The sequence below is a fragment of the Labeo rohita genome, unplaced genomic scaffold (assembly GCF_022985175.1).
Source record: "Labeo rohita strain BAU-BD-2019 unplaced genomic scaffold, IGBB_LRoh.1.0 scaffold_73, whole genome shotgun sequence".
Classification (NCBI taxonomy): Eukaryota; Metazoa; Chordata; class Actinopteri; order Cypriniformes; family Cyprinidae; genus Labeo; species Labeo rohita.
This window is the reverse complement of record NW_026129667.1, coordinates 265,718-292,359: the sequence shown is the minus strand read 5'-3', so window position 1 is coordinate 292,359 and position 26,642 is coordinate 265,718. Positions and strand designations below refer to the sequence as shown.

Here is a 26,642-nt window from a genome sequence, read left to right as displayed (position 1 = left end):
GCCAGATGAATTGGGATGCTTGAATGGAAAAGCCACTAATTGGATGAGGTGGGTGGCCACGGGTAAAGCAGGATTATGTCTGAGCATCAGATAATCAGATTATTCCAGAAACAGATCTTGCTTTTTTAACTACTTCACCGTAATCTGTCACACAATGTCATGCCTCTACACCAAGACTACGTCTTAGTAGTCTTAGTATCGTTTATCTGTACCTAGTCTCTCTTGCGTTCTTTGTGTTTCTGATTTTCACACTCATATTTTTGTCTTCTGTGAGACACCGAAAATCCATTTTAATTTAGTTCATTTCCATTTTAGGTCTCAGTGCTTGGCTACTAGGTCTCAGGGAACATAATGGAGTTTCCTGCTTCTGACGGATATATCCAAGAAAAAGGACTTTGCACCTGAAGACTTGTGCTGTTTCAATACAGCATGGGGTTAGATGTAAGACTTGAAGTCAGCATGTCTTTGAAATGTGGGCATCTCTTCACACTCTTCTTCTTTATTGTGTCCGTCACAGGAATTCAAGGTAACAAAGTCAACTTTTATCACAAGACGGTAGATAAGGACAGAAAATTTGGTTTAAATGTTTAAATGTTACGGTCAAAAATGAGGCGGCACTTCTGGACATATATTGTGATTAGTACTGTAACTTACTGAAGAGATATGGAATTATTGGACACCAATATGTGTAGAATGTAACCAAATTTTGTTTTGATAAATAACATATAATTGTGTTTTAAGTTGTTTTCATATAGTGTTTTTTGCAAATTGTTTTAAATAAAACAACAAGAAGTTTCAAATATACCCTTGCAAATGACTATAGATGTGAACAGAATTGGAAAGTAGAGAAAATTACCATAAATTTAAAAGAATAGATCATGTGGGCTTTTAGCTTTTTTCTCCCAGTAATGCCCTCTATCACCAAACAACAACAAAATTTAACATGTGTCCTCAGATTGACCTGGTGTCTACAGATTTTAGGAACAAATGTTTTGCATATTCACAAGATACATAAAAAATCTCTAGATGATAATCAACAGGCAAATTCAACATGTGGACAAATTCAGATTCACTCTTTTCACCAAAACGCATTTGACCTTCGAGCAGTGAAGAAACAAATCTGCAAGCAATGAATAATATCCTAGCTGTGGCAAAAGACTGTGTATTGTAATTCCATGGAGGTTTTGGGAGCCGAGAAATCGTAATCTCATAAAGAATATTTTAACCGAAATATGGCAAGCTACAACAAAGTTACTAACCTTTTATTTTTGACGAATTAATTTTTTGTTGTTGTTCTTACAGACCGAAGCAGGCTAAATCCATCAGAGTCCCTTCCCGCTATCAGCTTAACAAACCTGCCAAACCCACCAAAGCAGAATTCGGGGGTGAGGACTATGTATGAAATGGAAAAGCATCGCATCAAGAGGTCAGAGTTCTTCCATTCAGAGGTGAAAGTATGTCCACAGGAGACAATGAGGGAAGTCATAGCAAGCCATCAAACATACTACACACTGAGAGGTAACTCACGCATGTAAAACATGTAAAAGGAATATCGTCTATGTTAGAAAGTTTAACCCATTTAAATGCATCTGCGGTTTTGTTTAGTGCATTGGCTCTTAACCCTGTTCCTGGAAGCTGCCCTCTAAACTCTGTACAATTTGTATGTCTCCTGTAACAAACAGACCTGATTCAGGTCATTAGCTCATTAGTAGAGACTTGAAATGGGTGTGTCAGACAAATGAGACATCCGATTTGCCTGTAGCATGTGCTAGTAGTACTGCTGGCCTTCTCCTTAAGGGTGTTTTTCACTTATATTAGATAATTCAGAACTGTTGAGCTTGGGTTTGTAAATAAAATTACCATTAACAAAGAACAAACAAAAGTGCTTTTGTACCCCTTTTCAGTATGTGAATTAAAGTGAGAAAATAAATAATTTTGTTATATGATCCAAAAACTGGACACATCTATGTGAAACGGACAGTCATTTTAAGTCACAGTTTGGGAACAGGCAGCAGAGACAGACAGAGACGGACCAAAAACTTGCAAGCCATATTGTTTCACATTGTAAATTATCATAAATTTCACCACAATAAAATGCCTGCCTTGAAAAATCAGTACATCAAACAGAAGTATGTCCAAATCTGCTGTACATTAAACTATGCCCAAATTACATACTGTATTCACTGAAATGTTCTTTTCAAGTTAGAGAGAGAGAAGAAAAGAGAGGAAAAAAAATGTTTTATTATGCATAAATAAATAAGCAGTTAGTCATAAAATAGACCCATCTATGAGAACTGTATTAAGATGTAGAGAAATATTCCCAGTACGCTATGTATCAGAGAATAAATGGGTATAATTAGTCAAAATTACACAAGTAATTATTTATGAAATATGAAATACCTTTGTTGTGTAACTTCAGTTTTATTTCTTTGCAATTTAGAAAAATATATTTTACCTACCAATCCGATCCAGAAAGATTTTTACGTACACTGTAACATTTCTCACCTGAACACTTATTTATTTACCTTGTCAGTTTGCCAGGAGGCTGTATGGGAGGCGTTCCGGATCTTTCTGGACAGAATTCCGAGCAGCTTAGAGTACCAGAAATGGGTCCACAAATGCCAGCATGACTCTATGTGCATCTCAGATCTCGCCATGAATTTCAGCAATTCACAGGAACACTTAGACATGATCTACAGGGTAAACTAATAAAAAAATTCACATAATACTGTACAGTCAAAAGATGCCATATAACATATTTTAAAATAAATTAAAGGAATGGTTCATCTCAAAAATAAAAATTTGTTGAAAATTGACTCACCTTCAGGCCAGCCAAGATGTATATTGGTGTGTTCCTTCATCAAAACAGATTTAAAGAAATTTAGCATTCCATCACTTGCTTGCCAATGGATCCTCTGCAGTGATTGGGTGCTATCAGAATGAGAGCTGATAAAAACATCACACCATTTTAGTCCATCAATTAACATCCTGTGAAGTGAAAAACTGCACGTTCATAATCTGTAGTAAATCTTTGTCTAGTAAAAAGGTCCATCTCCTGTTGTCCTCTCACATCAAAATCCACCAACATATTTGTTTAGAGCTGTTTTGGACTGTTTTCACCTGTAAACAGGCAAAATGACTTTTTTACTGGAGAAAGTAATATAGACAGAGATCTTATGTTTTAGCTGGAAGCAACCTATCAGCTATTATCAGCTATTTGGACTCTCATTCTGATGGCACCCATTCACTGCAGAGGATCCACTGGTGAACTAGTGATTTCTCCAAATCTGTTGCTGTAGAAATAAAGGTGAGTGTTCCGATGAAGAAGCAAATCATTTACATCTTGGATGGCCTTAGGGTGATTACTTTTTCATTTTTGGGTGAACTATTTAAACGTTTAGTCAAGCCAAATTTGTTTTGTAATGTGTTTGCTCTTCCTTTATAGAGGGTGAATATGAATAGTGGAAAATCAGAAAGGTAAGACTGCTCTTCTAAACACACACACACACACACACACACACAATCTATAGAACAAATGATGAACCGTGATTGTTTAATATCATTAAACATATTCATTTTACATTTATAGAAATATAACTGGAGAACCAACAACTCAACGACCACAAGGTATAGTTGAATTATTTTCAGTATTCACTAAGAAGTCCTTATCATTTTAGTAAATTTAACTAATCTCAATCTCTGTTGTTCAGGTTCAGAGGAAGTCCTGACTGAAGCAGCAGTAGATGAATTTGTTCCCACAGATCAATCTACTACTGTCAGCACTACAACAAGCACCTCTACTGCCTCACAGGTCTGGAGCACAATTTACTTTACATACTTCATTTACTTTATATACATTTACTATAAAAACTGGCAGCAGTACTTGACTGAAATGTATTTTTTAAAACATTGCTTAAAGTACAAGCAGCCTTTGCTCTGCTGTAATTTTACGCAATGAACATCAGGTCAATAAGTCTTGGCCTAAGCTTAACATAGACAGAATGTACAGATTTGCTAAATATATTGTGCATTATTTACCTCGTAGCTTTATTAGGTGTACAAATTCAAAGCCCATCAGAGCTATGTGCAGGTCCAGCTGCTGCAACAATGCACTGCTCTGAACTGTCTGCTGGAAAATGAGGGTTGCTGGTGGTGGCTGAGGTGTTTAATGTTATAGTTCAAACTAAAATTTGGAACTCAACTTGGAAATGTCTTTACTCCCTCAAAATCAAAGGGTCAAGGGTCTGTCCATGCAAACTTCCCTTGTCCATTTGATGAGGTGGAACACACTTCAAAATGGGAGCAGGGATTCCCCTGAGAGGAACTGTTTAGGGAATTCATGAGTGTGTCAAGGCAAAGTAGAACCTCAGTAATCTTGAAGACCTTGATTAGCTAGTTCAGGTGAGTTTAACTGGTGTTAAAGCTAAACTCTGCAGGAAGGTGGCCGTCCACCAGCAGAATTGGATGCCCCTGTTGTAGACAGTTGTTCTAGGGGCCACATTTACTAACAGCTTTGCCAGCGCAAACCCTCTTTTGGCATTAAAAAACTATTGTCAGAATTTAAAAAAAAGCGCAATAAAAAGGGTTATTTTTGCGGGTGACAAAAATAACAATATATGTAGGAGTCTCCCTTTAAGACAAAATTTAAGAGAAGAGACTATTTAAAATGAATCACACAATGTGATTTCCTAAGGTTTGCATAGCTTAGTATCTATATAAGTCTATAGAATAGTGCATAAATAGATTTGCAAGGGAAAAAAATATATAAATAGTAAAACCGCTCCATAGCGGATTCCAAGTCATCTAGGACCTATTGCATTCCATTTAAACCCATTGCATGGGTTCTGCCAGTAGTGGGCTTTTGCGTAACTTAAGCAATGACACATCTGAGGCCATGAAACAGAGGCCTGTTAGTGAGGAAAGTGAGGTTAGAGAGATTAGTGAGGAAAGGCAATCAAAAACTGAACTGTAATACAGCCCTTGTATGGCAGGTATGCTGAAGCAATTTGGAGCTAAACTTGGCAGGACAGGAACAGACACTCCTGGTTTACAATTCAGAAATAGATCTTACCTATGTGGATGCAGAGGTCTACTCCAGCTTTGTATCATGGACCTAGTGGATATAGTGTAGATTTGAGAGTCACTTCTCCTGCAAACTCTTTGACCCTTCTATTTATATCTGCACCTATGCCTTTCCACCACATTGATAACTTTACACCTAATTGTGTTGATAAATGTAGTCATTTTCTCACATCCTAGAAACCAAAAGATACATCTAGAATAGAGAAATGGCTGCCTCAAGTAACTTTAGAGCAAGATCTTTGAGTATGGAAAATCTTTCAAGCTTCTCACGGTGATGGAAGTTTACAATGTGCGGTTTTCTTGTATCGCAAAGCATCTGGCTTCAGTCTATCATTACTGCATGGGAGCCTGATTGCTGGTGATCACTACTGCAGATCAATGCCTCCAAAAATTGTCAGTGATTTATTTAGCCCTACAAAGCCCACTGATATGGTAAGACACAGTTAAGTAGGTTGGTAGAATATTGGATTTTTTCTCTCCAAGTAGCCAGGAATTTTCCAGTACATTGCATGGTTTAACTTAGTCATCTGAGGTTGATTCCAGCTTTGAACATTTTTGCTTTGGGATTTTTTTTAAATGCTTGCTATATTAGAGTCTTATAGCTAATAGGCCTTCCAAACAATTTTAAAGTAACATGCTATACCTGGTTTGCATCATCCTCATCTCTACATTCCAGAAAAAGAAGTAGCCCGAAGAAATCAGTTTCATTATACCTGATATCTTGGTTCCTTGCTGTCTTTGTTGGTGTTGAACCCAGTTGAACAGTCATGTTGTGGTTGACTGACAGGTTGACTCTGTCAAGGAGCTCTGTTTTCATAAGGTTGAGCTGAAGGTGGCATTTCTTTATCTAGGATGAGATGTCTGAAAGGCAATCAGAAATACAAGCTGAGATGGTGTTGTCAGGTTGGAACAACAGGTAAAACTGCATATCATCTGTAAAGAAATGATGAGAGAAGCCATTTGCCTTAATGATCGAGCTCAGTGAGGATGTGTATGTAAAGAAACAGAGGGAACCAAACACTGTACCTTAAGACACTCCAGTAAATGACTCAGACAGCCCTCCTCTCCAGGAAACGTCGAAGGATTAACTTATTAGGTAATACTAAAGCCACCTATTTGGTAGACTCTGTAATGCCCAGGTCAGAGAGGATCTGGTGATTTAAAGTGGCATTAAAGAGGACCAGCAGAATGAATAAAACTGATTATTTGGATTTAGCTCTTGCCAGCCACAGATATTCAGTTACGGATAGGGGTGCCTAACTACCATAGTAAAATGATTTTTTTGAGAAATAAACTAGCTGGTCATAAAACTGTAGGAACATTGTTGGACATCGTTTAAACCACAGCAGTTGAGCATTAACTATTTAAGTCTGGATGTCATACTAACCACAGGTCAGGAGCTGTAGTTCCAACCCCACCTTTGCAGTGTTGCCTGCGAATGTTCATTGGAACTATGATTTTGGGAAACACTGAATCGCAGAGCTATGCTGGTACCAACAGAACCATAGGCTAACAATGCTTTTTTTAAAAAAGTACCTGAGATTGTCATTGTAAAGGAAAGTAGAGAACTAACTGAACATAACCTTATGGGTTTTGACAGTAAAGGAAGCAGCGAGACAAGTTGGCTTTCAACTGCTGTAGAATTAAGTGTTAAGTGTGTTTTGTTTTTTTTTGCATTGGGGTTACCCGAGCCTGCTTAAGGGTCCACTTCCAGAACAACAATTTACAGATAATGTACTCATTCCCTTGTCATCCAAGATGTTCATGTCTTTCTTTCTTCAGTCGTAAAGAAATTATGTTTAAAAAAAAAAATTCAGGATTTTTCTCCATATAATGGACTGATATGGTGCCCCATGTCTGAACTTCCAAAATGCAGTTTAAATGCAGCTTCAAACGATCCCAAATGCGTAATGTTGTATGATATTGTTGAATGTTGTAAACGATCCCAACCCGAGGAAGAAGTGTCTTATCTAGCGAAATAATTGGTTATTTTCATAAAAATAATACAATTTAAATACTTTTTAAAGGGGTCACTGGATGCAAAGTTAACTTTTTCATGTTGTTTGAACATTAATGTTGATCACTGTTTCGATGCCGGAGCAGGGATGCAAGTTAGACAAGAATATTTCCGACTGAGTGACTGAGGTGTTGTGTTTTGCTGGATGTAACAATGAACATAGTGGTCGTCATTTACTCCCTTTCCTGATAACGTGCTAGCAAGTTCAATGGCTAAACGCGGCACATGCGGCTAAAGAAAACAGACTCGTCACTCCACAGAGAGAAGAGAAGGGCGGGGTGAGCAGAGCTCATCAACATTTAAAGCAACCTTGATCAGAACAGGATGATTTTTGCAGAGCTGATTTTGGCAACGTAAAAAAGGTGTTGTTTTACACTACCATTGAGAAATTTTAACCAAAGTATATTATAGACTTTTCATTAAGACCCTAAAGAAACATATCAACTTGTGGAAAATGGGCATCCGATGACCCCTTTAATGTCAAATGCTCGTCTTGTCTTTCTCTCACTGAACTCTGTGCATTCAGGTTCAAGACAGTTAAGGTATGTTGAAAAACAATCGTATTTTCTCCCTCAACTTCAAAAATCATTTCAAAATCATCCTACATCGCCGCAGAAGTACCGACCCAGTCTTTGCAAAGTGAACATGCAAAGAAGATCAAACACCCTTAACAAAAAAAGGTAGAACAGCGATATAGGGCGATTTTGAAGTTGAGGGAGAACATGAGATGGGAGTTTTTCAGGGTTTCAGAGTTCAGGGAGAGTAAAACAAGACGAGTATATAAATTGTATTATTTTTATGCAAATTTTATGCTCCTTCAAATACGGATAGAATCTTTTCAGTAGTGAGAGATGTATTGTTGATTTGTTGATATGAGTGAGAGTGGCTCAGATCTAGAAGATGAGGAACTGGAAGGTGGTGGCAGAGGATGGAGTATAGAGAATGATGTTCTGAACAGTTTGTAGGTGTGTAGTGGAGGAAAGGGAATTGTTTTTCAAATTCTTATTTCTGCACTTGCACAAATTCTTGAGTTAAAATGTTTAAAATAAAATATTTAACCCGGAAAGTTGTGAAAACCTTTTGGGGAATTATGGGGGAGTTATACATTGTTGCAGTAATTATTAAATAGTTCTTGTAATACATTTGCAGGAGTTGGATCTTCACAATGTAGTTCCAGAGCAGCCAGTACATCAAGTCATAGAATTCAGCGTTACACTGTTGGACTATGGGTATCAGGAGATACTGAGAGACACAGATTCACCTCAGTATCTTGACCTGTCAAGGCATCTTCAGGATCAGGTTTGTGCAAATGACCAAACAATGATCCACAATTCAGTGTTTTTGAGGAATGAAAGTGTGCATATGATTTTCTTTCAATAATACAGGTGCATCTCAAAAAACTAGAATATCGTGAAAAAGTTTAATTTTTTTTGTAATGTATCAAAAACTGAAAGTTTCATATATTCTAGATTCATTACATGTAAAGTAAAATATTTCTAAAGTGTTTTTGTTTTAATTTTGATGATTAGAGCTTACAGCTCATGAAAGTCAAAAATGAAAAAAAAAGTCTAATTTACATTTGAGTTTTATTAAACCTCCATCCCTACAGTATAAATTCCAGGTATCTATTGTTCTTTTAAACCACAATAACGGGGAAGACTGCTGACTTGGCAATGGTTCAGAAGACACCCTCCTGACGGTAAGTCACAGAAGGTCATTACTGAAACGGGTGGCTGTTTACAGAGTGCTGTATCAAAGCATATTAAATGTAAAGTTGACTGGAAGGAAGAAATTGAGTAGACAAAGGTGCACAAGCAACAGGGATGACCGCAAGCTTGAGAATACCGTCAAGCAAAGCCACATGGGAGAGCTTCATAAGGAGTGGACTGAAGCTGGAGTCAGTGCATCAAGAGTCACCACGCTCAGACGTCTTCAGGAAAAAGGGCTACCAAGCCACTCCTGAAACAGAAACAGCGTCAGAAGCATCTTACCTGGGCTAAGGAGAAATTGAACTGTACTGTTGCTCAGTGGTCCAAAGTCCTCTTTTCAGATAAAAGTAAATTTTTCATTTCATGTTGAAATTATGATCCCAGAGGCTAAAGGAAGACTGGAGAGACGCAGAATCCAAGCTGCTTGAAGTCCTGTGTGAAAGTTTCTGAAGTCAGTGAGGATTTGGGGTGTTGTGACGTCTGATGGTGTTGGTCCGTTGTGTTTTATCAAGTGCAAAGTCAATGCAGCTGTCTACCAGGAGATTTTGGAGCACTTTATGCTTCCATCTGCTGACAAGCTTTATGGAGATGCTGATTTCCTTTTCCAGTAGGGCTTTAGCACCTGCCCACAGTGCAAAAACCACCAGTGGTTTGCTGACCATGAACTTACTGTGCTTGATTGGCCAGCCAACATGCCTGACCTGAACCCCACTGAGAATCTATGGGATATTTTCAAGAGAAAGATGAGAAACAGTCGATCCAACAACATACAGATGAGCTGAAGTTTCAATAGTGCATCAGCAGTTTCACAGGCTGATCACTTCCATGTCACACCTCACTGAAAATGAACTTTTTCACAATATTAAAATGTTTTGAGATGCAGTTGTATATATAATTTACGCATTTCTCCATTTATGTGCTAAATGGAGTAATTTGTTCCTGCAAGCCTTAAAATCTCGGAGAAATTATAATTGCAAGAGCAAATTAACATGATTACAAGGCTGACAAAAAGAGTTAGTGTAGTGTATATCATCATATAGCCATCCACAACACATAAAATAACACTTAATTTCAACATTGACTCTCCTTATCCATTCTTATGCCAAGCATGCTGGGAACTAGATTTAAAAATGTTCACATTCTGTGAATCTGCTGGAGATTCTGGCAGTACTGGTTAATACATTTGCCTATACACTCATATAGGCAACATAAGATGATAAACTGCATGCTTGTTTGTTTGTTGCAGATGCAACATGCTTTTGCTGACCTACCTGGATTTATGAATGTCAGTGTTTTAAGAATTAGGTAGGTGTACTCATTTAATATGACTTCACTGTTCACAAACTTATCACCTGAGCTCTGAATTACTGCTGTGAAAATAATTATTTACATTGACACTAAATTATAAGCCTATTTGTGTTTGTATTCTTTTTCCATTTAATTAGGGTACATATCTGATAACTTGTTGCATCTGATTTTCTTTTTCTTTGTTTCATTTCCTATATGCAAGTGAGGCAGAAGCACGTAAAGGGTAAAAGTTAGATAATGTGTTTATATGTGTTGCATAATGTGTATAGTCTTTGTGTGCATCACCTTCAGCTTCTATTGCTTGGATAAAAATGCCCAAATATAAATGTACATTGCTTCTCTTTGTCTAGACCTGGAGGACTATCTGCAGTTTACACAGCTGTATTTGAGACTACCTCACCTACCATTGCTGATGTAAATCTGGATATTGGCACGGATGTTTCATCTACAGGACCAAGTCTGAAGGATATGATAGTTAAAGCACTGAGCAAAAAGGCATCTCTTCTTGATCTTAATTCACTGACCTTTGAGACAGGTAAATGTATATGCAAAACAAACAAATAATAATAATAATAATAATAATAATAATAATAAATTCCATTTACAATTCATTAAAAAACATCTTGTTTGATTATCATTGCATAGTATTTATAAGTTGTGTACACATTTTCTCTCATCAGGCAAAGACCAGTTCTCAACCATATTGCCTGTCACTGAGGTTTCTGAAGACATTATAACTGAGGTGACTAATGTCAATTATCATTAAGTAATTAGGAACAAGAGACCTTTCTACACTGTCAATATAGTCATGGCTAAAGGGCCACAGGTCACAGAGAAATGCTTGTGATGCCTTTCATATTGACATATAGCATAGCTTCAAGTGCTTTATTGCTTAAAAAATTAAAAGTATCATCCACTAAAATATATATTTGTAAACTATATACATGTAAACTAAGGGTTAATAGTAATATATACAGCAGCTGGGGAACACTTGATACCTGCAAGTGAATTGCATATTTTATTTAGACTGCAGTGCTGTATCAGCCAATCAGCATCCAGGACCAGATCTATATGTTTGAATTCTTTTGTTCTCCTTGTTACTTATTTTATATGTTTATGAAACAGAGTTAACATCTTTAAATGCAATAACATAATTGCACAACTGTTTGCAATTTGCAGCCCTTCGATCAAGGTTCATATGGTGACCTCAGTTTTCCAACAAAAGGACCAAAGACTGAAGTTCATTTTTCATCAGATGACAATGAGAATATTTTGGAGACCATTTTAGACCCACCTTTGGACACAGACCGCACCACAACAGTAAAACCAGAATCAGAAACAGTTGAACCTGACAGTGATGCAGTCATTATACACCAGCTTGAAACTATTGAAGTGGAAACTGGTGAACTCATAAAGGAAATTTTTCAAGTTCCACCAGTAGAGGAAGTTCAAAGTGAGGATGACAGCAAACCGGATGTTATTGCTGATAAAGACAACAATTTGACTCCAACATCTTCAGCTGCTGCCTCAGCAATACCCCCGAGTAAAGAACAGCCTAGAACTACAGAGAAATCTACACTAGATAGTGATTTTAACCTAAACACGATACCAGAAGATGACATCATATTTCCCCCAGTAACCACCGCCCACATTTTGTTCACCACTGCAACAACCATTAGTCCTAGGTCTGAACAACCAAAGATGGCTGTCACAACCGACTTTAGCATCACTCTGCAACCTTCAACTGAACCAATTGATCCAATAACTGAAGTGACAGATTCTAATGAAATTCCAGAGGTGCCTCAACCAGTGGACACTGGAATGGCAGTAAAGGAAGATGAGACCATAGTGGTGATGGCTGAACCAGAGGACGAGACCAAGTCTGAGGTTGATCTACCTGAGGTAGAGGTTGTGACAACAGAAACTGTAGAAGTAACTGGATCTAACAAAGATACTGATGTAACTGAAGACGTTGTTTTAGAAGATCAGGTATTACGACCTGAAGAAGTGACAATAGTAACAGAAACTCATGCTGAGTATGGCACTTTAGAGCCTGTTGGAACGGCTGTCCTACCAGAACCAGAGCATGAGATTGGAAAATCAACTAAACAGGATGAAGTAGCAGAACCTGAAGAAAAAGTTTTAGAGGCAGCACCAGAGGTCATTATAGAATCAAAAGAAGATGTTCGGGAACATAAAACTGATGTGGAGATTAAAGTGAAACAAGAGGATGATGTTCAAGCGACCAGTAAGCCAGAAACTGAGACAGTACAACTTGAGGAGGATCTTCAGTTAACAGAAGAAGGCGAGAGGGTGGAACCTGAAAGAAAAGCTGATGAATCCGAACCTGCTGATGTTGTTGAATATGAAGGCAGCATCAAAACTGAACAGCCCGCTGTGGAGATCACGAGTGAAGTTCCCAAAACTACTGAAGGTTTAACCAAACCTCCTGCAGAGATGATTAAGATTAGACCACCAGAGATTTCTGTCACAGAAATTTACCTGGTTGAGAATATTGATTATTACCAACCCGAAGATGGTGATAATTTGCCCTTTGTGCCAGATGACAGCATTCAACCAGGCAGAGACATTGGTAAACCTGAACATGTGGAAGGCTTTGGGGTTGAGGATCAACTCTCCAGACCTGAGATTAATGAGGGAGTTCTTGAGATACCAGATCTGGTTACAGAGGACAAAACCTCAGAACCAGAAGTGGCGGATGTTTTCCCTACTATACCAGCTCCCTCAGAATCTCTACCTGAAATGATCACAGAGTCCGCTTCGAAGAAAGATAAGGACTTACAATCTATTGTTGGACATACTGAGGAGCCACAGCTCAAAGAGATGGGTGAGAGATCTACAGTATTTGATTCTCAATAAAAAATGTGTTTTTTAGAATTAACTTTGAAAATGTCTGAAACACCAAACTATTTTGTACTTCAAATCTAGTTTATAACCTATCATTAATGATTTCTCAGAAGAAGACACTCGGACAGAAGATCTCTTTATAGAACAAGAAGAGACCACATCACTACCCATGGAGAAGCTCGCAACTGATCCACCTTTGACTGCTTCACCTACAGACTTAGACCTTTTTAAAGGAGTCCTAACAGATTTATCAGTCATTACACAAACACCTTTGGAAAAGGATTATGATTCACCAACTGAAAAAGTGCAATCAACTGTCGTCCAGGACTTACCGTCTGTTGTTGGAGATACTGAGGTGCCACCACTCACAGAGACAGGTGAGAGAGCTACACTGTAAAATCCAATAGTTTACCTTACTTAGATTTAATTAGTTATCTTTACTTAGTTGCTATACTTACTAGGTTTTATTAAGTTACAGCTACTTTCAAGCGAGTAAAAGTTTACTTACTACTTTGAGTGACGCTTACTTAAAATATTCAAGTAGCCACAAAGGAACCAATAACATTAATAAACCAGTGAGAGGCAGCAGTGCACTAATATGTTGCTAATTTGCAAAATAACAACAGAAGAAGAAGAAAAGCAATTTTTTTTTGAGGTGGCAATTGTTAATCTGCAGTTATTTTTCATAGTTACATTCACTCATTTCCCAAAGTCATCTTGAATGTTGTTTCAATACAACTATATATTTGAGAGAACATCACATAAGCTGACTTCATAAATTGATGTTGATTTTCGTAAAATGTTGTTGGTGTGTCTTATTTTATTTATTTTTATTATTATTATTATTATTTTTTTTTTAATTACTTACCATTATAGTGATTAATGTTCCGTTTGGTTGGGCACTTGGAACTTTGCTTTTCTTCTTATAATTTTTTTCCTATTGATGCAGCAATGCAACATGAAGTCATAGTTTTTGATTTCAAGGGAAGAAAAGTAATAAGTTGGTTGCTTTTAGAAGGTAACCTTCGAGTTCTGATATTTCGATTAGCTAAATCTTTCCAATTCTTTAGCTAATGTATTTTTTATTTTTATTAATGATCTTTTTCAATTTTATTGTTCTTCATAAACACCTTGAGAAACTTTATTGGGTTGAGACAATCTTTTAATATTTGTGGTAATGTGCTCAAGTCACAAACTTCAACATTCAGCATGTGAATCACAACAATGGTAACAATTCAATTTTATTTATTTTTATTAATTGTGACAATAACCATTATATTATTTTATTTTCTCTTTTTGTTGTGTTACTGCTGACACAAGTCAGTAAATAAAATTAGCAAATAAAAACAACAACAGTAAAACAAAGCAATTGCATAATTTATTCATGCCGCAATGCACTCTGGGAGTGAGTAGCGATACAAAGTCAAGTGTAAGCCTAAAGTAAATGATCAAGTACCCCCTACAGTTCTTTTTTAGTTACTAGAGCTCCCGTGTAAGTAAACTATACTAACTAAGCATTTGTCAGTACAACATACTATTCTTATTTCACTTTACTTAGTTTTTTTAAGGCAATCGGTTTGCATGCTTTTTTTAAGTAAGCCCAACTAATTAGATTTTACAGTGTATATGTGTTTCTATAATAAAAATGTTTGGTCAAACATATTTTTAGAAATATCTTTAGATATTTAGAAAATGTCAAGTTTTAGCTATCTGAAACAGTGACATATTTATAGTTCCCAATCACAGATCTGATTACAAAACTCTACAGGCTCTCTAATTAGGGCCAGAGCACCAGTGGTGCTCAGTTTCTTCTTCTTCTTAACCTCCTCCAAAAATCGCATTTTTGAGGGCCTAAACATGCTCAAAAACTCGTGAAACTTTGCACACACCAAAAGTGGTAAAAATGTACTACTGATATGGCTTTTAGAAGTGGGTGTGGCAAAATGTCATCTATACAATTTCAGCAAAGTGCCCCTCAAGCTATATTTCACATACATGTACAGTTCTGTGCCATTTTCAGATGTTGTATTTGAACAGACTCCTCCTAGACATTTAACCAGATCAACACCAAATTTGGTCAGTGTAATCCAATTCCCTTTGTGACATTAAATTGCAAAGATCTTGCATTTTCGTTGAAGGGCGTGTCCGTGGTGGCCTGACAAACTTTGATGTTTCACCAGTAAACAAGTTGTTATAATTCAGGCATACAGTACAATGTTCGATCTGCACCAAAATTCATGTTTCATAACACATGCCCATGACCATATTCAGTTATAGTCATAGTGCCACCTGCTGGCAACAGGAAGTGGCATTTTTTAAGCTGTAACAAACTTCTCATAGAGATTTAATGACATCAACATTATATTTGGTCAGTTTACTGTAAAGGCCTTTGCGATGTTAAATTGCCAAGATCTTGAGTTTTTGTTAAAGGACATGTCTGTGCCGACCTGACAAAGTTTGATATTTCACCATGTAAAAGGAAGTTCTTATAACTCAGCCATACAATGTCTGATCTGCCTCAAACTTCACCTGTTCCATAAAAGTCCTGGCCTGAACACATCTAAAGGCCAAAATTCTGTTACAATTAAAGTGCCACCTGCTGGCAACAGCAAATTACTTGTTTTCCACTACCTTAAACATGCAATGTCCAACCTACACTAGACTTCACATCTTTGGTAAGAGCCCAGGCTTGAAGACATCTACATGCCAATATTCAGTTATAGTCATAACGCCACCAGCTGGCAGCAGGAAGTTTGGCACATATAAATGACTTTGACATATTCCTCCTATATTTACCACTTTAAATGCATATTGCTCACCTTTCGCTGTTTTCCTAAAGCCACGGGTAGCAGTGAGCCCGGGTGCAATAGCCCTTCCAACGCTGTTTGAAGCTTTAATTTAAATTTGAAACTGGAGTCGAGGCAGAATAACGGGCTAAAAGTAAATAAGACAATCAAGTACAGAAGTGACAGCAGCTGCTTTAGGTCTTCTACCTCATTTTTTTTAGGATAAGAGAATTAAGATTTATGCTAAACAGTCATACTAATACTCAAAATGCAATTTTATCAAATGTAATTTATAACCTATTATTGATGATTTCCCAGAAGACACGCTGACAGAAGATGTCCTTGTAGAAAAAGAGAAAGAGACTACATCACAACCAATGCAGACACTTGCACATTTGACAGCTACACCTGAAGACTTTGACCTTTTTGATATAGTCCCAACAAACGTATCCATTGTTATGCCAACTCCTTTGGAAAAGGATTATGATTCGCCAACTGAAAAAGTAGAATCGACTGTTGTGCAGGATTTACCTTCTGTTGTTGGAGGTACTGAGGAGCCAAGGCTCACAGAGACGGGTGAGCGATCTATATGTTACATGTGTTTCTCAATACAAATGTTTGGTCAAAGAGATTTTTAGAATTATATTTAAATTTGTTAACACGATAACCAAGTTTTAGCTATGATCTAAAACCCGGACACATGTATAGTTATTTCTATAGGCTCTATAATTCAAATTTAAGACTGGACTTGAGAATAAAAGGCTATATAAGAAAATAAACTCTAAAATCTGTAGGGGATAAGAGAATTAAGATTATTGCTGAACAGTCAAGCTGTTCCAAAAAATTAACTATTTTGCACTGCAGATGTAATTTTTAACCTATCTTTAATGATTCCCCAGAAGAAGACACTCGGACAGAAGATCTCTTTATAGAACAAGAAGAGACTGCATCGCTACCCATGGAGACACTCGAAACTGATTCACCCTTGACAACTACATCTGCAGACCTTGAACTATTTAAAGGAGTCCTAACAGATTTATCAGTCATTACACCAACACCTTTGGAAAAGGATTATGATTCACCAACTGAAAAAGTACAATCAACTGTTGTCCAGGTTTTTCCCTCTATTGTTGGAGGTACTGAGGAACCACAGCTCACCGAGACAGGTGAGAGATCCATGCTATATTATGTGTTTCTCAATACAAATGTTTGGTCAAAGACATTTTTAAAAATGTCTAATTCTTTTCTTATTTAAATTTAATACTGGAATTGAGGCATAAAAAAGGCTAAAAGAAAATAAAACAACCAGTCATACTGGTGCACAAAATTTTACTGCTTCAAATGTAATTTATAACCTATCACTAATGGTTTCCCAGAGGAAGACACTCTGACAGAAGGTGTCCTTGTAAAACAAGCGGAAGAGACGGCATCACAACCCTTGGAGACACTTGCACCTTTGACAACTACACCTGCAGACTTTGAACTTTTTGATGTAGTCATAACAGATGCATTTACAGATGATTTACCAACTGAAAAAGTACAATCAACTGTTGTCCAGGAACTTAATTATACGAAGACAGAACATGACAAAGTGCTGAATGTGGAAACTGAGGAAGTTGTCCCAACAGATGTATCAGTCGTTACTCCACCATCTGTAGAAAAGGATTACGATTCACAGACTGAAAAAGTACAACCAACTGTTGCCCAGGACATTGTATTTGAGTCAGAAAATGACAAAGTGCTGAATGTGGAAACTGAAGACCCATTTATCCATTTAAAAGACTTAGCCACTGAATTAGACCAAATAGATGTAGTAGGTACAGAGACCATTGACCTCTTGAGTTATGACAATGGATATTCTTTTCCAAATGAAGGATATCCCTTGGAGACAACAAAAGCACCATTACTGAAGTATTTCACAACTCCTTCAATGACCACCGCTAGCAAAGGCAAAGAACTAGTTGTGTTTTTCAGTCTGCGTGTCACAAACATGATGTTCTCTGAAGACCTTTTCAATAAGAGCTCTGAAGAATACAGATCACTGGAAAACAAATTTGTTGAACTGGTGAGTGCAGCGGTTTCGATTTCTTTTAGCTTATTATTAACATCTTTAACTAAGGACTTCTCATTAATAGTGAGATATTACATTAAGAGGACATACTTTAACTCTTTATTTCTTTGATTCGTTGAAACAATTTCTTATAGTGAACATCACTATCACAGTATTTTTTCTTTTCAAAGATGAATGATTCTGCTAACTCCTGCAGTTTTGCATGGTGAACATACATAAACTATGTTTTTGTCTCCTCTGTGCACAGCTACTCCCATATCTACAGTCTAACCTAACAGGCTTTAAGAAGTTAGAGATCTTAAACTTCAGAAACGGAAGTGTGGTGGTCAATAGCAAGGTGAAATTTGCCAAGTCTGTACCGTACAACATTACTCAGGCTGTCCAGCATGTCTTGGAGGAGTTTTGTGATGCTGCATCCCAGAATTTGGACATAAAGATTGACAGCCATTCCCTAGACATAGAACCAGGTAAGAGTCTTCATCAGTTCATTAGTTCGCTGGCCATTTCTGTTCATTTCAAACTGCATCAGTCTGTCTAGAAAGCAGAAACATGGAAAGAATTTCTCTCAGAAGCTCAATAAATTGCTACAAGAGAGATGAGTCTAATTTCTTCTTTCATTTTAGCTGATCAAGGTGACCCTTGCAAGTTTCTTGCCTGCAATGAATTTTCCAAATGCGTGGTGAACCTCTGGACAAAGGAAGCGCAATGTTTATGTGACCCAGGCTACGTAACGGTGGATGGACTGCCATGTCAGAGCCTCTGTGTGGTCCAGCCTGATTTCTGTCTCAATGGAGGAGAGTGTGAGATTGTACCAGGTCATGGTGCCGCTTGCAGGTACCTCAGAGAACAACCACATATAGCTGTGAACATTTAGACTCCACAATCTAAATTCAATTCTGTTTTGGAATTGAATAGAATGCTTGTCTGTAATGTGAGATCTAGTATTTTCTAATTAGGTAAATCAAGTTTCTGACTATACGTTGGCAAACTTGACATTTTTGCCAGTACTCCAGTATTTTTGGTAGCTTTTTTGATAATTTGAAGTTTTCAATGAAACGTTACTCTGTTCTGTGGAAATATGTAAACACAATGATGTCAATGTGTAGCTCTGATGGTTCTCTTTAAGAATAATCCTCCACTGTACATGTTCTAACTGTTTCTCTCGACCCTTTTAGATGTCCTGTAGGTAAATTCTGGCAATTTATCGGGGAGAGATGTGCAGAGCTGGTCTCCGTGACACTAGACCCCTTTCTTTCCCTAGTGTGCCTCGTGGGGGTGCTCACCTTTCTTTATGCCATCATTTCTCTCTTGTTATCTATGTGCAGGAAATGTGTACGGACCAGAAAGACACTAACTCTAGTGTAAGCAGGTCTTTTTTCGTCAGAATTTCTGAAATTTTTGCGGTCAGATAATTTGTTTTATCAAGTCAAGACATAGAGTTAAATATATCTTTAAAATATTGACTAGTCAAAGATGAATAAAATAATGGCATCATCAGTACTGCATAAGCAGTTTTTAAAGTATTTATTTTGTAAAGGAATGGTCCAGGTCCAATACCCAATGATTCTGTTATATGTAGACCAAGTCAAACTGTTTTACAAACTAAGAAAATAAATTGTTTATTCCTGACAAAAAAAAGCATATGGATTATATTTATTTGAAGACATATATTAGGATAACTATTCACAGTGAATTAGAAATATGGCACTTTGATGACAGTGTTATTTACAAAATTGGTGTGTATAAAATGTCTCAAATATTTTCTTGCTTTCCTGTATATTCTTCATGTCATTTTACACCCTCTTTAGAGTTATCTCATTCTTCATTTTCATTCTGTGCCTTTTATCTTTGGGATATTATCTTTTCTTTGACTTAACAATCAGATGTTCCCCTTCCAGCCGCTCTGGATTAACTACTGAAGCTTCCACATGTAGAAATTCTGATAAAATTATTCAAGAATACTATTTAAAAACAGTGTAGAGTCATAAGAAATACGCATCTTCCTGTTTAACAGTGTTTTAAACTACAGGCATCTAATAAGGTCACAATCTGTTCTAAATACTTAAAACTAGTTTTGATATTTAATTTGGGATTGCAAGGCAGCTCTGTTTTGAAATCCCCATCTCACAGATATTTTCAGCTCTAGGTGGACTATTTTTGGTCTTTACTCACTTTACTTAGTAATTAGTTAATTTGAGTTAATCTTCTTTACATCTACATTGCTAGATATACATTTATTGTTAGGAAATTGTTAGATGTAACGGTCTTTTTCTTGGTTTCTACTTCTACAGCATTGTTCCATGGAATTCCCACACTGAAATTCAACACACTCTCATGACAATTAGTACTGAACTAATTTACATTTTGATAATTTTGTACAATGTCATTTATACATGTATGTACATTGTTTTCCTGTAATTATATAATTTAACAGAAAATATACACACATCAGGCATAACATTATGACCACTGACAGGAGAAATGAATTATCTCTTCATCACGCCACCTGTTGGTGGGATATATTAGGCAGCAAGTGAACATTTTGTCCTTAAAGTTGATGTGTTAGAAGCAGATAAAATGTGCAAGAGTAAGGATTTGAGCGAGTTTGACAAAAGCCAAATTGTGATGGCTAGACGACTGGATCAGAACATCTTCAAAACTGCAGCTCTTGTACGGTGTTCATGGTCTGCAGTGGTCAGTATCTGTCAAAAATGGTCCAAGGAAGGAACAGCGGTGAACTGGTGACAGGGTCATGAGTGGCCAAGACTCATTGATGCACGTGGGCAGTGAAGGCTGGCCCGTGCAGTCCAACTCAACAGATAAGCTACTGTAGCTCAAATTGCTCAAGAAGTTAATGCTGCTTCTGATAGAGAGGTGTCAGAATACACAGTGTATCACAGTTTGTTGCATATGGGACTATATAGCCGCAGACCAGTCAGGGTGCCCATGCTGACCCTTGTCCACCACTGAAAGCACAAACAGCAGGCATGTGAGCATCAGAACTGGACCATGGAGCAATGGAAGAAGGTGGCCTGATGAATCACGTTTTCTTTTACATCAGGTGGATGGTTGGGTGTGTGTGCGTCGCTTACCTGGGGAACACTATGGGAAGAAGGCAAGCCCACGGATGCAGTGTGATGCTTTGGGCAATGTTCTGCTAGGAAACCATGTGTCCTGCCATCCATGTGGATGATACTTTAACAAGTATACCACCTTCTTTAGCAATGCTGCAGACCATGTACACCCTTTCGTGGAAGCGGTATTCCCTGGTGGAATTCCTTCTTTCAGAGGGATAATGCACCCCGCCACAAAGCAAAAATGGTTCAGGAACGGTTTGAGAAGCACAACGAGTTTAAGGTGTTGAGTTGGCCTCCAAATTCCCCAGATCTCAATACAATCAAGCATCTATGGGATGTGCTGAACAAACAAGTCCGATTCATTGAGGCCCTACCTCACAACTTACAGGACTTGGACGTGCCAGATACCAGAGCACACCTTCAGGGGTCTAGTGGAGTCCATGGCTCAACGGCTCAGGGCTGCAAAAGGGGGACCAACACAATATTAGGAAGGTGGTCATAATATTACGCCTGATTGGTGTAAGCTACCAGTTTTGCCATAAAGCAGGACTTTACTCAAGGAAACCAAATCCAGCATGTTCTAAAACAAAGCCTGTTTTGCATCTAAAAAACCTTTACTAATGTGTCTTTTTTACAGAAATTGTGATGCATCACACACACCTGTGAATTTGTCCTTGGGATATGACATGTTCTTTCCCCCTCAGGTGATATTGATGTCTTTGTTTGCCTTTCGAAATCTGGGCTTCATATTGTTGTATGTGCTGTCCTGTTTTATAGAGGCCGAGACCAGACCACCATACCAGGCCTGACGAATTAATCAGAAGATTTACACATTGTAATGACCGTCACTGAGGTAAGTTCAGATCTCTCATGATATCACCTTGTGTTGTGGATGTAAAACATCTGTAAAACATTTGATAAAATGCTTAGACTAATCTTACAAGTCATCAGATTTTTTTTAAGTCAGTTACATAAATGCATAGATTGGTTTAATTTGAATTCTAAAAGTGTGATTGATCACCCTTTGAATAATTGCTAGTAGTTCTCAACAGTGACTGTATGGCCACAGGTCTCACTTAATGTCATGTTCTTGTGTTCTAATTTCATGTTGTGGAGTTTAATTAATTGCTAAATTTGTCACAGGGTTTTAGCAGGACTGCACATTTGTGCAATTCCATTAATTCCATTAAGGATGAGATTATAAATGATATGGGACCCCAGACCACAAAACGACATAAGGGTACATATTTTGAAATTTAAAGCTGAAAGCATATGAAAGCTGAATAGTTTTCCATTGATGTATGGTTTGTTGTGATAGGACAATAATTGGCCAGATACAACTATTTGAAAATCTGGAATCTGAGGGTGCAAAAAATCAAAACACAGAGAAGATTGCCTTTAAAGTTGTTCAAATAAAGTTCTTAGCAATGCATATTTCTAATCAAAAATTAAGTTCAGATATAATTACGGTAGGAAATTTACAAATATCTTCATGGAACATGATCGTTACTGTACTTACAGTGGGGGGAATTTTTTTTTTTTTTGATCCCCTGCTGATTTTGTATGTTTGCCCACTGACAAATAAATGATCAGTCTATAATTTCAATGATAGGTTTATTTGAACAGTGAGAGACAGAATAACGACAAAAAATCAAGAAAAATGCATTTCAAAAAAGTTATAAATTGATTTGCAAAGTTATAAATTAAAATTTGCAAGATTTCTGGTTCCCAGGTGTCTTTTATACAGGTAACAATCTGAGATTAGGAGCACTATCTTAAAGGGAGTGCTCCTAATCTCAGCTTGTTACCTGTATAAAAGGAAACCTGTCCACAGAAGCAAGCAGTCAATCAGATTCCAAACTCTCCACCATGGCCAAAGACCGAAGAGCTGTCCAAGGATGTCAAGGACAAGACTACAGACCTATGCAAGGCTGGAATGGCCTTTAAGACCATCTCCAAACACCAAGAAACATAAAATAACTTTCAGTCTCCGTCGGTCTGGAGCTCCATGCAAGATCTCACTTTGTGGAGTTTCAATGATCATGAGAACGGTGAGGAATCAGCCCAGAACTACACAGGAGGATCTTGTCAATGATCTCAAAGCAGCTCAGATCTAAAGTTTGCCAATGAACATCTCAATGATTCAGAGGAGAACTGGGTGAAAGTGTTGTGGTCAGATAAGACTAAAATCAAGCTTTTTGTCATTAACACAACTCGCCATGTTTGGAGGAAGAGGAATGTGGCCTATGACCCCAAGAAGACCATCCCCACCGTCAAACATGAAGGTGGAAACATTATGCTTTGGGGGTGTTTTTCTGCTAAGGGGACAGGACATCACATCAAATGGACTATGGAGGGGGGCATGTACCATCAAATCTTGGGTGAGAACCTTCTTCCCTCATTGAAAATGGGTTGTGGATAGGTACTGTATTCCAGCATGACAATGACCCAAAACAAACGGCCAAGGCACAGTAAAGGAGTGGCTCAAGAAGAAGTACATTAAGACCCTGGCGTGGCCTAGCCAGTCTCCAGACCTTAATCCTACAGAAAATCTGTGGAGGGAGCTGAAGGTTCGAGTTGCCAAATGTCAGCCTCAGAACTCAGAACCTTAATGACTTGGAGAGGATCTGCAAAGAGGACAAAATCCCTCCTAAGATGTGTGCAAATCTGGTGGCCAACTACAAGAAACATCTGACCTCTGTGACTGCCAACAAGGGTTTTACCACCAAGTAGTGTTGTCACGGTACCAAAATTTCAGTATTCGGTACCAATACCAGTGAAAATCCACGGTTCTCGGTACCAATTTCGGTACCAAATCAAAACACAAAAACATGAATTGAACAACACACTATTTTTATTTATAACAAACAAAAATAAAACAAAGTTTTGACTTGGAAGCTGGTATTTTGAGCTGAGGTGATGAAGCATTTGCTGGAATCCCCATTTTTCACTGTATAAACTGGCACTTAATCCATACATGTGAATTCAGCAACAGCTCGGTTCAGTTTTCTTGCCTTTTTGTCATACTTCTGCTGCTCAAAAGCATCTGGAACCATTGTCTGCTTAGGAGTTTGGTTCGTGGTCTTCTTCAGCCTGCAGCTGTAAAAGGAAAATATAATATACTTCAGTAAAACAATGGGCTGAGTCTGACTAAATGCAATATTAGATTGACACCAGCTAAACAGAACTTTATATATAACTTTTCAGTAAATAACAAACCTCAGCTTTTTATAACAAAGTTAGATAAGATTACTTATACTGAGTGTAAGATATCAATGTTACACAGACGGAAACTGTAGTATTAAAAACACTTTACAAAAAGATAACATTTAACATGACTTAATAAACAAGTGTTACATAGCAATTATTCTCTTAATTTCAAAATGTATTCATAATTTATTTTAAATTAAAAGTTGTATCTGTTGACATTATTTCACGCACAATGAACAAACATGAACGATCAAATGTTTGTATAAAACAACATTCACACACATTAATTAATGTTCACTCACTGTAACTTGATGTTAGATAATATATTAAGTCATGTTAATGAATAGTATCTTTTACCAAACTATACAGGACTGTATTTGACTGTACTTTTATTTAATCAAACTGCGCAAACTATATTTCATAGCCAAGAACTGCTTTTCTGATGGACCGATTTTAAGGCATTAACCATACATTTGTACATTTGTTCTCTAACACACATATTTTAGCTACACGGGTCATTTAAAAGCCTCAGGTGTGTAAAAATAGTACACTATCATGTCCTGTTTTTTTTTTTTTTTTTTTTTTTTTAATAAATGCTATAGGAGCATTAAACACTTAATAAAGAAGTTTATTCTAATTCTCGCGTTAGCATTAGCCGCGCTTATGCTAACGATTAACTAAGCAAATGACGATGTTTATTTAACGTATAATTTTTTATACAGAAGCTCTAAATATAAAATTAAATTAAAACTTACCTGCTTGAACTTTCATTAAATCTGGGTGTCGGTCTTTGAGGTGTTTTATTAAGTTCGATGTATTTCCTCCTTTTGAGAGAGAACTTCGATGACACCGTTTGCAAGTGGGTTTCTGATGATCTATGATGTTGCTCTTGTCATCAGTCGCAAATACAAAATATTTCCACACGTGGCTCCTTCCTCCTTTCTTTTCAACAAGCGGATTCAGAGCAGCCGCATCAGCAGCACCGCCGGTCGCTGTGTCTTTGTGCTTTTATGAAGAAGACGCAACTGCGCACTTTTCGCATAGCGCAGCAAGAACCGGGTTGACCGGGTGCTCGGTACCACCGGTACTTAAAGAAAACCTGGTACCGTAACATTTAATTTTTTTTAGTACCGACTTGGTACCGAAGTACCGGGTCTTTTGACAACACTACCACCAAGTACTAAGTCATGTTTTGCGAAGGGGTCAAATAATAATTTCACTCATTAAAATGCAAATCCATTGAAATGCATTTTTCTGGATTGTTTTGTTGTTATTCTCTCTCTCACTGTTCAAATAAACCTATCATTAAAATTATTGAGTGATCATTTCTTTGTCAGTGGGCAAACATACAAAATCAATACAAATCGATAATTTTGAACCATACAATGAATTTTTGGCTATTGCTACAAATATACCCGTGTGACTTAAGACTGGTTTTGTGGTCCAGGGTCACATATTACTATATTACATAACTTTTGTAAGTAAAACTGTTTATTCACTCTGTGGTTTCAGGATATATAATAATAAATAGTAATAAATAAATAGTCCAACATAATTTATGTAGCTATTAGCTAAACATCCTATATTTATTGCACAACATCAAAAAACGCAAATCAACTTGATTCTCTTTTAACAGGGGTGGGACGTCACGTCATGCTGTCTTCCAATGGTGCTGATCCAGCCATTAAAAGACATTTTCTTTCCATGACTTCCCTCGATCCCACAACTCACAAGAGCTGTAGAATGAGTGGCCCAACATCCTGAACAGATGGAGAGCCAAGCTGAACTGCTACTGGTTGTGTTGCTTGTCGTTCTCATGAGAACATAAGAAACGAGCAGGTTTTCACACCCAGAAAGGTTTACAGGTTTCCTCACAATGAGGAAATTATTCTTCTGTTTGGTCATAATGTTAAAATCTTCTCATAGTATGTGACAATTTTCTTTTGGTGTATAATTACAAATGGTCTCACATGCATAGTGAATACATTTTTTGTTTTGTAGCATGGTTGTCTTGTGAAAAGAACTTTGTTGAATAAATTATTTGAACGAGCAACAACTGTAAAAAGATTCTAAAAGTTCTAAACAAAACATTGCTATATATTAGCATTTAATAGTTGTTTGTACTATATTAAATATATTTTTTTTCTCATTGTTGTTGTATTGTGAAACGTTATAGAAGGTAATTCCTGAAATGAGGCTCTCATAACTCTCTATGTATTTTTTTAATCATTGGTCACTTCTACATTTGGTACAATTGTGCTGATTTATATCTATATAAAATCTCAACTGTGTTTGTTGGAAGAAAACAGACAGCTTTATAAAGCTGAATATCTCATGCCTACACCAGCACCTTGTTTCGTTTCATACAAATCTTGATTTTGTATGTAGAAATAAATCTCATTTGCATATTGCTCTTATACATATTTGGTCTGATATCACAATTACTTCCCTTTTCTTGTGCATCTTATTGCGTAATTTGCAAAACACACATTTCATCGTTGATTTACAGTATCA

The 26,642-nt window shown here is 37.1% G+C and overlaps 1 protein-coding gene across 8 annotated transcripts; it reads left to right on the top strand.

Annotated features, from left to right (window-relative positions):
• The first annotated feature begins 169 nt into the window (after positions 1–169).
• LOC127161758 (interphotoreceptor matrix proteoglycan 1) lies at positions 170–26,638 on the top strand. Of its 8 annotated transcripts, none has more exons than XM_051104477.1 (20): positions 170–526; positions 1,303–1,518; positions 2,534–2,700; positions 3,446–3,477; positions 3,590–3,627; positions 3,711–3,811; positions 8,249–8,398; positions 10,055–10,113; positions 10,319–10,339; positions 10,467–10,651; positions 10,797–10,858; positions 11,296–12,964; positions 13,098–13,361; positions 16,089–16,346; positions 16,670–16,936; positions 17,147–17,835; positions 18,089–18,308; positions 18,465–18,675; positions 21,696–21,771; positions 25,765–26,638. In XM_051104477.1, the coding sequence occupies exons 1-19, from the start codon at positions 430–432 to the stop codon at positions 21,733–21,735; spliced, it is 4,746 nt and encodes a 1,581-aa protein (XP_050960434.1). In that variant the 5' UTR covers positions 170–429; the 3' UTR covers positions 21,736–21,771; positions 25,765–26,638. The 8 variants fall into 8 exon arrangements, with proteins under 8 accessions (XP_050960434.1, XP_050960435.1, XP_050960436.1 ...); XM_051104478.1 differs by having other exon boundaries at positions 13,095–13,361; positions 16,092–16,346; XM_051104479.1 differs by having other exon boundaries at positions 13,095–13,361; positions 16,089–16,316; positions 16,907–16,936.
• The last annotated feature ends 4 nt before the right edge of the window (positions 26,639–26,642 follow it).

Excerpts from the sequence above, each read along its gene's own strand:
- LOC127161758 (XM_051104474.1), top strand. The coding sequence starts at position 430 with ATGGGGTTAGATGTAAGACTTGAAGTCAGCATGTCTTTGAAATGTGGG. Across the intron at positions 3,478-3,589 it reads AATAGTGGAAAATCAGAAAG|AAATATAACTGGAGAACCAA; the intron begins GTAAGACTGCTC and ends TTACATTTATAG. Across the intron at positions 10,859-11,295 it reads CTGAAGACATTATAACTGAG|CCCTTCGATCAAGGTTCATA; the intron begins GTGACTAATGTC and ends TGCAATTTGCAG.